The 13108-nt window shown below is 43.0% G+C and overlaps 1 protein-coding gene across 2 annotated transcripts in view; it reads left to right on the forward strand.

The window, feature by feature from the left end:
* The window catches only part of cep89 (centrosomal protein 89), a 117555-nt gene that overhangs the window by 19720 nt on the left and 84727 nt on the right, over window positions 1-13108 (forward strand). For both annotated transcript variants that reach the window (XM_043706832.2, XM_087995842.1), the window contains exon 5: window positions 10080-10182. In XM_043706832.2, coding sequence (XP_043562767.2) covers window positions 10080-10182 — 103 coding nt within the window. The remainder of the gene's footprint in view (window positions 1-10079; window positions 10183-13108) is intronic.

The following is a 13108-nucleotide window of genomic DNA, read 5'->3' on the forward strand; positions in this document are numbered from 1 at the left end:
GCTGACCAACAGCGGAAAAGACTGCAGTTAGAATGCAATTCAGAGGATGCCATTGTGACTTTATTTTTTTTAAAATATACTTTATTCATAAATAATTTGATGGTCTGTACAATTGGTCATGCCATATGTATGTAAACATTTACATGCAGAGATCAAAACTTATCATTTTTATACAGGTCTGTGCATTTTTTGATCATATGCCCATATAATTAGCTGAGGCGTCAGCAGAGCCCAAAAGACTGCATGGGCCCCCTGTTCTTCGTTAGGCAGGCAGACTTTACACAGTGGTCTTTCCCCACCGCGCGTTGGCTGCAGCTGCCCCAAGCTTCAGCGCGTCCCTCAACACGTAGTCCTGGACCATGGAATGTGCCAGTCTGCAACACTCAGTCAGGGTCAACTCCTTCAGCTGGAAGATCAGCAGGTTTCGGACCACCCAGAGAGCGTCCTTCACCGAGTTGATGATCCTCCAGGCACAGTTGATGTTCATCTCGGTGTACGTCGTGGGGAACAGACCGTAGAGCACGGAGTCCCGCGTCACGGCGCTGCTTGGGACGAACCTCGACAAACACCACTGCATTCCTCTCCAGACTTCCTCTGCATAGGCACATTCCAGAAGGAGGTGTGTGAGAGTCTCGTCCCCCCCCGCAGCCGCTTCGAGGGCAGCGTGCGGTGCGGCTGAGAGTCCGGGCGTGCACAAAGGATCTCACAGGCAGAGCCCTTCTCACCACCAGCCAAGCCATGTCTTGGTGCTTGTTGGAAAGTTCTGGCGATGAGGCATTCTGCCAAATGGCTTTGACAGTCTGCTCAGGGAACCGCTCGATAGGATCCGCCCTCTCCTTTTCCCGAAGGGTCTCAAGGACACTACGTGCTGACCACTTCCTAATGGACTTGTGGTCAAAGGTGTTTTTCTTCATAAATTTCTCCACGAAGGACAGGTGATACGGAACGGTCCAACTACTCGGAGCGTTCCACGTCAGCGAGGCCAGGCCCATCCTTCGCAACACCAGGGACAGGTAGAACCTCAGTACGTAGTGACACTTGGTGTTTGCGTACCGGGGATCCACGCACAGCTTGATGCAGCCACACACAAAGGTGGCCATCAGGGTGAGGGTGGCATTGGGTGTATTTTTTCCCCCGTTGCCCAGATCTTTATACAGTGAGTCCCTTCGGACCCGGTCCATCTTTGACCTCCATATAAACTGGAAGATGGCCCGGGTGACTGCAGCGGCACAGGTTCTGGGAATAGGCCAGACCTGTGCCACGTATAATAGCAATGACAGTGCCTCACACCTGATGACCAGGTTTTTTCCCGCGATGGAGAGCGACCGTAGCTTCCATCTGCCCAGTTTCTGCCAAATACCCAGCACCTTCAGGTGGTCGGTCCTGACGGTGAAGGGGATCGAGGATTGGTCGGCCCAGTTCCCGAAGAGCATGGCCTCGCTCTTGCCTCGGTTTACCTTGGCCCCCGAGGCCCGTTCGAACTGGTCACAAATGCACATGAGTCTGCGCACGGACAGCGGATCCGAGCAGAAAACGGCGACGTCATCCATGTACAGGGAGGCCTTAACCTGCAGGCCCCCGCTGCCAGGAATAGTCACCCCTCTCAGGCTCGCATCCTTCCTGATGGACTCGGCAAATGGCTCTATGCAGCACACAAACAAGGCAGGAGAGAGAGGGCAGCCCTGCCTGACTCCAGATCTGACTGGGAAGCTATCTGATTCCCACCCGTTGATTGAGACAGCACCGACAATGTTGGTGTAGAGCAATCTGATCCAATTGCAGATTCCCTCCCCAAAGCCCATTTTGGAGAGAACATCTCTCATATACCTGTGTGATATCCTGTCAAAGGCTTTCTCCTGGTCCAGGCTGATCACGCAGGTGTCCAACCCTCTGTCCTGCACGTAGGCGATCGTATCCCTGAGGAGTGCGAGACTCTCAGCGATCTTCCTGCCCGGCACAGCACAGGTTTGGTCAGGGTGAATACCCCAGAGCAGACCTGACCCGGTTGGCGATTACCTTTGACAGAATTTTGTAATCCGCATTCAACAGTGAGATTGGTCTCCAATTTTTGAGTTCCTCCCTCTTCCCCCTTCCGCTTGTAGACTAGGGTGATGATGCCTTTCCTCATGGATTCACTCATGGTACCTGCCCAAAGCATACTGACATACACCTCCAGCTGGTCCTGGCCAATCAAGTCCCACAGAGCGGAATAGAGCTCGACCGGTAAGCCGTCGCTTCCGGGAGTTTTATTCTTTTCGAAGGACTTGAGGGACTTTATTTAGGACTGGTGTAGTGCTGTGTCACGGGCAGAAACCTACTTGAAGAGATTCAAACAAGGAGTTGTGGCAAGTGTGAACATACATTTGGGATATGGTGAACATATTCAAGGAATTGCTTACAATGTCAATTGTAGAATGCTCACTATACAAACCTCTGAATTTAGTGACTTAATTAAAATAGACTGGTAGTTGAAAGTGCAACTAGTATCTTCTAAATTAATTAAAAATACTGTGCAATCCATTGAGATATAAGGATTATGTATCATGCACTGATTTAACTTGCAGGAAGAATTCTCTCTGCAACCAGTGGGTGGTGCTGTACTCTCATTGTCAATATATTTGCTGTGAAAAGCGAACAAATAATTCGAATGTAGGAAAAGAGACACTTCCTCTGATCTGCCTGTGAACCATGTCACACGACAGATCAATAGTTTTATATAAATGTTGCACACTGTGTTTAAAGCTCAGTTCATGATTTCGGGAATTAATCTAGACTGATGTTCCAATGCTTGGGAAGCACTGCACTATTAGAGGTGTGGTTTATGGATGAATAAAAAGATTAGATAACATTTGAATATAATATCTTTATGATATTAAGATTAATGAAGAGAACTAAAGGAGAATATGAGGAAATAAGCATAGATGTTAAAATGAAAAAGGAAAGCCAAAAGTGTGTGTTAAAAAAATTCAAAGTATTTTTTAAATTTATCATAAGGAGAATTGTTAAAAATAAGTGGATCTCCTAAGAGGTGGACTTTGTAAGGATTTGTGTTGAATGATTTAAAAATGGCAGAGATATTAAATAAACAGGTTACTTTAGGCTTCATGAAAGAGAAAGATATTGGTGAGGAGATGGACCTTAAAGTAATTGAGACTAAGGAGCACAATACTGCGTTGGATGATTGGAAACTTTCATTTGTTAGTTAAGCTTTGGAAAGATGAAGTTCCAGAAATTGTTTATGTATACCCTAGCTTTTAAATTAAATTCAGTGAGGGCTTTGAAGAGGCCCATGAAATTACCTTTCAGGGCTGTATTGAATTTGTATGAGTGCCTGATGTCTAGAGAGTCACCCATTGTAGTACATATTTTTAAAAAGGGAGATAAAGTAATTTGGGTCATTATAGGTCAAATAACAGCATTGGTGATAGAGAAAATTTTAATTCCTTTAGTAAAGGATGAATTTACTATCTATCTAGATATAATGGAAATGGTTAGCCACACCCATCATAGGTTCCAAAAGGGGTGCTGGGACTTGGAATACATCAGAGTTCTTCAGTTAACTAGCAGACATAATAGATAATGAAAATGTTGCATATATATATTGCATATGGAATTTAGAAAAATGTTTAGGCAAAAGTGAGGACTGCAGATGCTGGAGATTAAAGTCGAGAGAGTGGTGCTGGAAAAGCACAACAGGTCAGGCAGCATCCAGGGAGCAGGAGAGTCGACATTTTGAGCATAAACTTTTCATCATTCCCGATGAAGAGCTTATGCTCGAAAGGTTGACTCTACTGCTCCTCAGATGCTGCCTAACTAGTTGTGCTTTTCCAGCATCTGCAGTCCTCAGTTTCTCCAATCCTTGATTTTATAGTCGGTTCGAGTCACAGAGGTCGACACCAAATCGGCATTTTGGTTTCCTATCTGGTCTCTATCTCTTGATTTGCTATGATTACCCAATCTTCATTACCAGTGCCCCACCCCTCCCCCCCCACCCATGTTCTTGAGTGCTCCTTCTACTTCCTTCGTTATATGACTCCTGAAAGTGCACTCCCAGCATAATTCAAGTGCAGACCAATTCGCCCTCCCGTCCTGACCATTCCCTTTGCGACTCCCTTGTCAGGTACACGCCCCCAACCAACCAACCCACCCTCCTCTCCCAGCACCTTGTGCTGCCACTGTAGGAATTGCAAAACCTATGCCAACACCACCTCTCCTCCCCCTCACCTCCATCTAAGGCCCCAAAGGAACCTTTCACATCCATCAGAGTTTTACCTGCACTTCCATACATGTCATTTACTGTATCTGTTGCTCCTGATGCAGTCTCCTCTACATTGGGAAGATTGGATGCCTACTTGCAGAGTGCTTCAGAGAACATCTCTGGGAAACTTGCACCAACCAATCCCACCGCTCCATGGCTGAACACTTCAACTCCCCCTCCCACTCTGCCAAGAACATGCAGGTCCTGGGCTGCCTCCTTCGCCACACCCTAACCACCCAACGCATAGAGGAAGAACACCTTATCTTCTGCCTCGGGACCCTCCAACGCCATGGCATCAATGTGGATTTCACCAGTTTCCTAATTCCCCTCCCCCCACCTTATTCCAGTTCCAAACTTCTAACTCGGCACTGCTCTCATGACCTGTCCTACCTGTCCATCTTCCTTCCCACCTATCTGCTCCACACTCCTCTCTGACCTGTTTCCATTACCCCACCTCCTATCGCACTCTCAGCTACCTTCCCCACCTCCCATTTATCTCACCACCCCTCGACTCACAGCCTCATTCCTGATGAAGGGCTTTTGCCCGAAATGTTGATTCTCCTGCTCTTTGGATGCTGCCTGACCTGCTGTACTTTTTCAGCACCACACTCTCACCTTTAGAGAAACCTTAGGCAAGGAATCATATAGGGATTGTTTTAGAAGGAATGAGACAAAGTAGATCAAAAATGATTAGAAAGGAGAAAAGAGAAGTAAAGATGAGGGGAGGGTTGTGGTTGAAGTGGTTAGAATGTCTGACAGGGTTTGGTTCTGGACCCAGTTTTGTTTAATGTGTACATGCGTGCCTCAGTGATCTTGGATATAGAACTATGAAAATAGAAATTAGGAGCAAAAGTTGAATATTTGACCCTTTAAGCTTGTTCCACCATTAAACATAATCATGTTTGACCTGTTTGTATTCCAAATTTCACTTTGCCATTTATTCCTGAAAACATTTGTTTCTCTTGCATAACAAGAATCTCTCCATCTCCGCATTAAAAATATTCAGTAATCACCATCTGAGGCTGAAGTCTCACAACTCTGAAGAAAATAATCCTCGTCTTTGTCAGAAAAGGACAGCTCTAATTTAAAACATTGTCACCTAGTTCTTGTCCAGGCTCATTCAAATCACCTCTCACTCTTCTGAACCCTCTTGAAAATGAGTTGAGGCTGTTCAATTTTTTCTTGAAAGGTAACCTGCTCATTTAAGGTATCAATCTAGTAAACGTCTTCTGAACCACCTCCAATTGAATTTACACGTCCTTCCTTAAATAAGGAGACCAAAATTGTACCTAATATTTGCTGTGTGGTCTCAGCTATTCCCTGTATAAAAGAAACAGAAGATCCTTAGTTTTATGCCAAAAAGTGTGGTGCTGGAAAGGCACAGCCAGTCAGGCAGCATCCAAGGAGCAGGCCAGTCGACGTTTTGAGCATAAGCTTTTTATCATTCCTGATGAAGAGCTTATGCTCGAAATATTGACTCTGCTGCTCCTTGGGTGCTGCCTGACTGGCTGTGCTTTTCCAGTACCACACGTTTTGACTCTGATCTCCAGCATCTGCAGCCCTCACTTTCTCCTATCCTTTGTTTTATATTCAGTTTGAGTCAAAATGGTATTTTGGTTTCCTGTCTGGTCTCTATCTCTTAATTTGCTATGATGACCCAAGCTTCATTACCCAGTGCCCCTCCCCCCACTTTCTTGAAAGCTCCTTCTACTTCCCTCGTTATATGACTCCTGAGAGTGCACTCCCAGCAAGATTCAAGTGCAGACCATTCCAAAGATATAGATCTCACTTTCCACTAAACCGATGCTGGTGTGTCCCATGAATCTGAATCCACTTCTCTTATATCAGTCTTGTTCTGTGTTCATTAGGTAATCTGCTCAATGTGTCAGTTGTAACAATCCACCCAACATGTCAGTCATAACAATTCTTGCTTTTATTTCACTTAAAAGTCATATCATTTGAGATTGTTAACCGATTCGATTGCATCATGTGTGTTCTGTTCCTCCATAGTGGATGTAGTGAATTGTGATTGTACAGATTGTACCAGATGTACTGGTAATCTACTGCTACTACAGTCTACCAGATAAAAGATTTCAGGAAGCCAAGTTGAACTTACATATTAACACTTCTGCGTGATTCTACCAATGCACAGATTTAATAATCCATTATGTGGTCTTTCATAGGCTGTATCGTGGAGTACCAGTTGCTGAGGTACATTTCTTTCTGGATGTGTCACGTTTTAGTAAACTTACCATAGTCTACTGGACCAGAGGGCTATTCTGTCATTAGAGAGAGATATCTCTTGGTGGTATAACCTGTGGTGAGGAGCAAAGTTGAGAAGGGGAGTCTTTCATGGTAACACAGCTAACGTGGGAATTGAAACCACACTATTAGTGTCTCTGTCTGACAAACTGTCCATCCGGCCAACTGAGTTAATATACTTCTGTATATATTGGTACTAGCTCCTGTGCTGATTTTAGCTTCAAAGGCATGTCTTCCTGCTTTTCAGGGCGTATAATATTCAGGTTATTGAAATCTCCTGATCTCCTTAGACCTTTACACTGTGTGAGTTATCAATTTATAAAACTTGGTCATCTTCTGAAATTTACCTTTTACTTGGTTGACTGATGAAGGGCTGATGCCTGAAACGTCAATTCTCTTCTTCTCTCTGTCTTCCTTCTCTCTCTGTTCCTTCTCTCTCTCTTTTCGTTCTCTCTCAGTCTCTCTCTCCTCTCTCTTCCCCCCCCATCTCCCCTTCTCTCCCCCCCGCTTCTTCTCTCCCCCTCCTCTCTTCTCTCTCCCCCCTTCACTCTTTATTCTCTCTCTTTCTCACTCTCTGTCCTCCTCTCTCCGCTCTCTATTCTCTCTCTTTTTTTCTTCCTTCTCTCCCTCTCTTTCTTCTCTCTCTTTGTTCTCTCTTTTCTTTCTTTCCCTCCCCTGCCCCCTCCCCTGCCCCCTCCCCTGCCCCCTCCCCTGCCCCCTCCCCTGCCCCCTCCCCTGCCCCCTCCCCCTCCCCCTCCCCCTCCCCCTCCCCCGCCCCCTCCCCCGCCCCCTGCCCCCTGCCCCCTGCCCCCTGCCCCCGCCCCCTCCCCCGCCCCCTCCCCCGCCCCCGCCCCCTCCCCCTCCCCCTCCCCCTCCCCCGCTTCCCCCTCACCCGCCCCGCCCCCCTCACCCGCTTCCCCCTCACCCGCCCCGCCCCCCTCACCCGCTTCCCCCTCCCCCTCCCCCTCCCCCGCCCCCTCCCCCACCCCCCTCACCCGCCCCCCTCACCCGCCCCCTCACCCGCCCCCTCACCCGCCCCCTCCCCCTCACCCTCACCCTCACCCTCACCCTCACCCTCACCCTCCCCCTCCCCCTCCCGCTCACGCTCACGCTCACGCTCACGCTCACGCTCACCCTCCCGCTCACCCTCCCACTCACCCTCCCACTCACATGCATTGTCTCACATGCACACCCTCTCACTCTCCCAAGCGCTCACTCTCCCACGCGCTCACTCTCCCACGCGCTCACTCTCCCACGCGCTCACTCTCCCACGCGCTCCCTCCCACGCAAGTGCTGTCTCTCAGACAGACACACACAAACCCACCACACTCACACCCATGCACACACCCTGTCACAGACTTATACTCCATCACACTCACATGCATACACTATCAAGCACGTTCTCCCTCCCCAAACCCCGACAGATACAGACAGACCCTAACCCCTCACTTTTACTGCATTGTCTGAGCTGAGATGTTACTTTTTTTATGAAACCTTAAGTTATCTTGAGAATTTGACTTAAAGAAGTTCTGGGATTTGCATATTAATGAACTGAAACCTGCAATCCATTCTAAAAGATGAAAGACTTTTAGAACTGCTCCACAGCTACCTGCTGAAGGAGCAACGCTCTGAAAGCTAGTACTTCCAAATAAACCTGTTGGAATATAACCTGGTGTTGTGTGATTCTTAACTTGTTTTTTCATTCCACACAAATCTGGAGAAGCAAACTGTGAAATTACCCAAGGTCATTACACAGATTGACCTTCTTAGTGCCCATCTTACAAAACATGCCATTGCTGGTCTATCTAATAATTAGGTGTAAACCACTTTGTATTTTTAAACTATATTTTCTTCTAGGATAGCTTTGAGGGTGTGCTTTCAGGACCATTTGCCTTATTTGTTAAATCAGATAAGTTTTTCTTTTGTTTAAAAGAGAGGTAGCCAGAGAACTTGCTGTGTTTCACTTTAAGTCTGTAACATTTGGTCTTGATTGTATTTGTTAGTTCAGCTTTTTATTATTAATTAAGGCAATCGTAGAATCAAAAGAAATTATTGTATCTTCTTGCATGTCCTGTAAATAGATCTGTACACCTGTCTGTACTCATAGAATCAGATATTATTGGTTATTTGAAACCTGTCCAAAGCTGTTTTCTGATTAGTCTTCTGATTAGTTTTCTGAATATGTGTGTCAAGACATTGGAATTTTTTTTTAAGATGGCCACGATGTGATTTCACCTCCAGGAGTATTGTTTTATCTGATGTGGCAATTCTTATCGCCCATAAAAGTAAAAATGTAGAGGGATTTGATGGACTTGAAAAATCCAACATGCATTTATTACAACAAATGACTATGTACAAACATTACATATGCAGGCACATCAGTTTCTGGGCTGACATTAAACTAATATGTTATACACAGCATCTTATAACATGTCATGCTTCAAATGATTCTAGAGTTAGATGTAACGTGAGTTCTGTATATGCAGCTCTCATGCTGTGATACAATGGTGATATGATTAGATTAGATTACTTACTTACAGTGTGGAAACAGGCCCTTCGACCCAACAAGTCCACACCGACCCGCTGAAGCGCACCCACCCAGACCCATTCCCCTACGTTTACCCCTGCACCTAACACTATGGGCAATTTAGCATGGCCAATTCACCTAACCTGCAAATTTTTGGATTGGGGGAGGAAGCCGGAGCACCCGGAAGAAACCCACGCAGAACGGGGAGAATGTGCAAACTCCACACAGCAGTCGCCTGACATGGGAACTGAACCCGGGTCTCTGGGGCTGTGAGGCAGGTGTGCTAACCATCATGAGCATGTCTTTTAAAGGTGTACTGCACTATTGACCAAAGGCACTACACAAGCCAGCAATGTTTTCTAGTAATTACAGCCTAAAACGTTATTTACACTGGAAGGTATGAACTTTATTTTATTCTCTGATGAGTTTAAATTGTATACATCAAATAATGTATACAACATCACACACTGTGCATATTTTAGCAATATGTATCTTGGTGAGATGCCACTCTCTCTCAACTTCTGGAGGAGCTGAGCAGTTTGAGAAGCATTATCATGATTTATGCATGTAATTTACCCATGTGCAGTTGCTGGAAATTTCTCTTTGCTTTATTATTTAATAATGATGCACAGTGTCTTGTCATTGGGTGCTTTTTACCATAAACCTATTTAGTTATAACTCATTGGGAAGAGGTCAGAAATGGTAAAACAAAATGTTAGTGTAATTTTTCACCTTTGGCGAGAGGAAATCTTTCAAGTGAAGAATGTTGATATTTACTTGGACTATTTATTTTTAAAATCAAGGTTTTGGAGTTTAATTTTCCCTTGTGTATGGGGAGGATGTGGTATTCCTGAATTAACATAATTGAAGTTTACCTTTGGTCTATAGATTTTAAAAAAAGTATTAGTTTTGAAGTCTGGAGTTCTTGGGCTTTTGATATGATTCTTAACTTTTGAAAAATTAATATTTTTCTGAATCTCATTTAACTTTCGCTTCTGTTTATCCTTTTTCTTTTATCTATTATTCACAAAGAATGAAATACCAGCATCTGTGAGCAGTGATCTGACTGACATTTCTTCCTATGATGTAGAATCTACCGCTCTGATACATGAGCCAAAACCTGGACAAGTTGAAGGTAAGCAGCAGTAATTACTTTAATATTGGTTTGAAAAATATTGGGTTATACTTTTAGACCTGTGGGTGTAAACCTGAATGGCTGTAACTAGACATGTAGTAGGCAAGTCTGCTGCTTCTTAACTTGTTGCCTATGGTAGTCAAACTGGTTTATCAAATACGTCAGCAACATCCCTAAATGCTTCATATATGCTAGAAGATTGGTTGAGGTCATCCAAATGTACTGTACTAATAACGTCACTCAAGCTGTACAAAACAGTGTATTTTAGTGGCAATTGCAATATCTATATTTCTAGGGAAGATGTATATTATACACACAATAAATTATAATAAATGGCTGAGCAAATTATAAAGTGCAAAATGAATGATACTTTAGACCAGCAATGGTAAGTTTTGTAAGATGGGCATTTCTAGAGTTAAAATCCACCTGGACTGCTATATATTTGTGGGAGGTTTGAAGCCTTGATGTGAGCTACTTTGTAACTAATTCCTGCTCACTAATCAGCCACTGTCTCTGGGTCAGCTGGATCTTGCACAACTTTGACTCTTGCTTGACCTTGAACTTTGTTTCAGAGAGTGTTTGCTTTCAATTCAATGTTGCACATCTTCATCCCTACCTTTGCCTCCCCATTAGTAGAAGCTTCATACATGCCTCTTCATATATACATTGGGAGTCACCTCTAGATATAATTAATCTAGTATTCTTTTAGCTGACATCCTTTCCACCAATAAAACCCAAATTTACCATGTGTACCACATCACATATCTATCATCCTTGTTCTCAGAGATTGACTGTGGCTTTCTGTCCCACCTATATTTAAATTGTTGCTTTTGTTTTGTTATGCTTCATTGGGGTAGCTTGATAGAAAATAAGTTCTGCTATTCCTCGTGTCATTATAAAAGTTAAAGATTTTATTAAAGTTCAGAAAATTTCCAATTTACTTGTCTTTTAAACCCAGATTAACAAAGGCATGGACTAGATTTCTGTACTTCACAAGAACTACTATTTATTACAAATAAATAGATTCTAGCTACCCTAAACAACAATGAACTGATAACATTATAAACCTCTTTGTATGCACGCATATAGATATACAAAAAGCATCAGTGGAGGGAAACACTGGAAAGGCAGTTTAGTGGTCTCTTCACAGGGTTTGCTTAGATGATCCTTTTGCTTGTCAGGGCTGGCTGTTCATTGAACTCTTCCCCTCTCAGGTGCCTTTTTTACTTACTTGCAGGAGGCACAAAGCAAATCTCTGTCTTGCTATGAAAAGCCACAGCTTACAGCAATTGGTGAGGGTGAATGAGTTGGCTTTCTTCAGGCTTAGTGTTTATTGCTGCAGAAAAAAATGACACTACCTCCTCTTCTGGCCATTTGAAGCTTTCTGGTCATATTGTACACAACTACAGGCTGTTCAGCTATTTGGGAGCCAACCATACTTGTTGGCTGACAGAGGATCTTTGTCATCAACAACTGGTCGAAACTCCATAGACCAACCAGCTACTTGTTGCTAACTGAATCTTACTTTCTACACCCCTTGTCTACAACTAACCTCCCTCATTAATTGAACAAACAACAGTATAAACAGCACTTCTAATAAGTACTGGTAGCTTGCCTTTAAAAAGTGCAGCAATCCATTTCATAATCCTTGATTTTTTTAAAACTTCTTTTCCCATTTCAGTGATTTTATGTTGAAGACTTGTTTGAGTACAAGTTGTTGCTGTGACCTTGTTCTTTGGTCTTGGATGAAGATATGGCATTTGTAGGATAATTGTCCGATATCTTATCGATTTAAATACTTATTTTAACTATATTTATTTTCAAAATACAGTACTTGTAACATACTCTCTCAAAATCATTGACAGAAAGCTGTGATAATTTTTTGTGATTGCCTGTCACAATATTCAGCCTTTTTATATTGCATTATAGAAATGCCATACAGTGGTTTACTCCATTTATTTGTAGAATTTGTTCTAGCGCTGATAAGTATTTTACTTGAAGTTTTTATTAATTATCCTTGATGCTAATTTTCCTTCTATGACAAATCTGATCCCTTGTTTTTCATCTTCATTTATTATAATGATGTTTGTTTCTGGAACTCTGTTTTTGCTTTTTTAAGTGTTGAATTGCACATGTTCTGTAACTGTTGCATTTGCAGATTGATCTTCAGACTTGCATCTAATTGATTATCATTCATGAAAATAGTTTGACTGTCAAATAGGTTGGCATAACTTAGGGAATGTTCAACTCCAATATGCTCCAATATGTGAAACTTGAAATTGTTGTCAGATAATTGTAATTTTGAAAGAAGTGAAAATACTGAACTCAAAAGTATTATTTTGATTATGGCTTTGATTATAAACCACAGAATTAAGTATCTCTTAGTTTAATTGACTTGGGCACCACTGCACCACAAGAGCCTGAGTAAATTAATTCTAAAAAGTTAATAACTTTGTAGTCTAACCAGCAATTGACACAAATAATTATAATCTGAATGCTCACGTACAAGTTCCTTTCCTGTATACATCATTAGTTAATGACTTTGCTCTGCGTGCAATTAATATTGCTGTTGTTGGTCGTCCCATATTATTAGGGTTCAGCTAGCATTTGTAATCTGTTAGAAGATAAATAACCATTTCTTTTGTATATTTTGCAATGTCTAGAACAGTCAGGTCTTTTTACCTGAGCTGAGGAACAACTTGTATTGTTTTGCATTTCTTTTCATTTTATGCTCATGTAGACCCATTTTTATTTCGTTGGACGTTTCTTTAAAACCTGTATTATGGAGTATTTGGATAGTGTCTGTCCCTTTGTATCTACAAGCCTTGCTACTTGTCAGGGTATATAACCATACTTTTGTGTTAACATCCATAATTGTAAATTGCTATGCCAATATTTCCCACGCAACTGTTGGTATTATTAAAAT

Source organism: Chiloscyllium plagiosum, unplaced genomic scaffold (assembly GCF_037043375.1).
Source record: "Chiloscyllium plagiosum isolate Xiang-an unplaced genomic scaffold, Cpla_swu_hap1 HiC_scaffold_17, whole genome shotgun sequence".
Lineage (NCBI taxonomy): Eukaryota > Metazoa > Chordata > Chondrichthyes > Orectolobiformes > Hemiscylliidae > Chiloscyllium > Chiloscyllium plagiosum.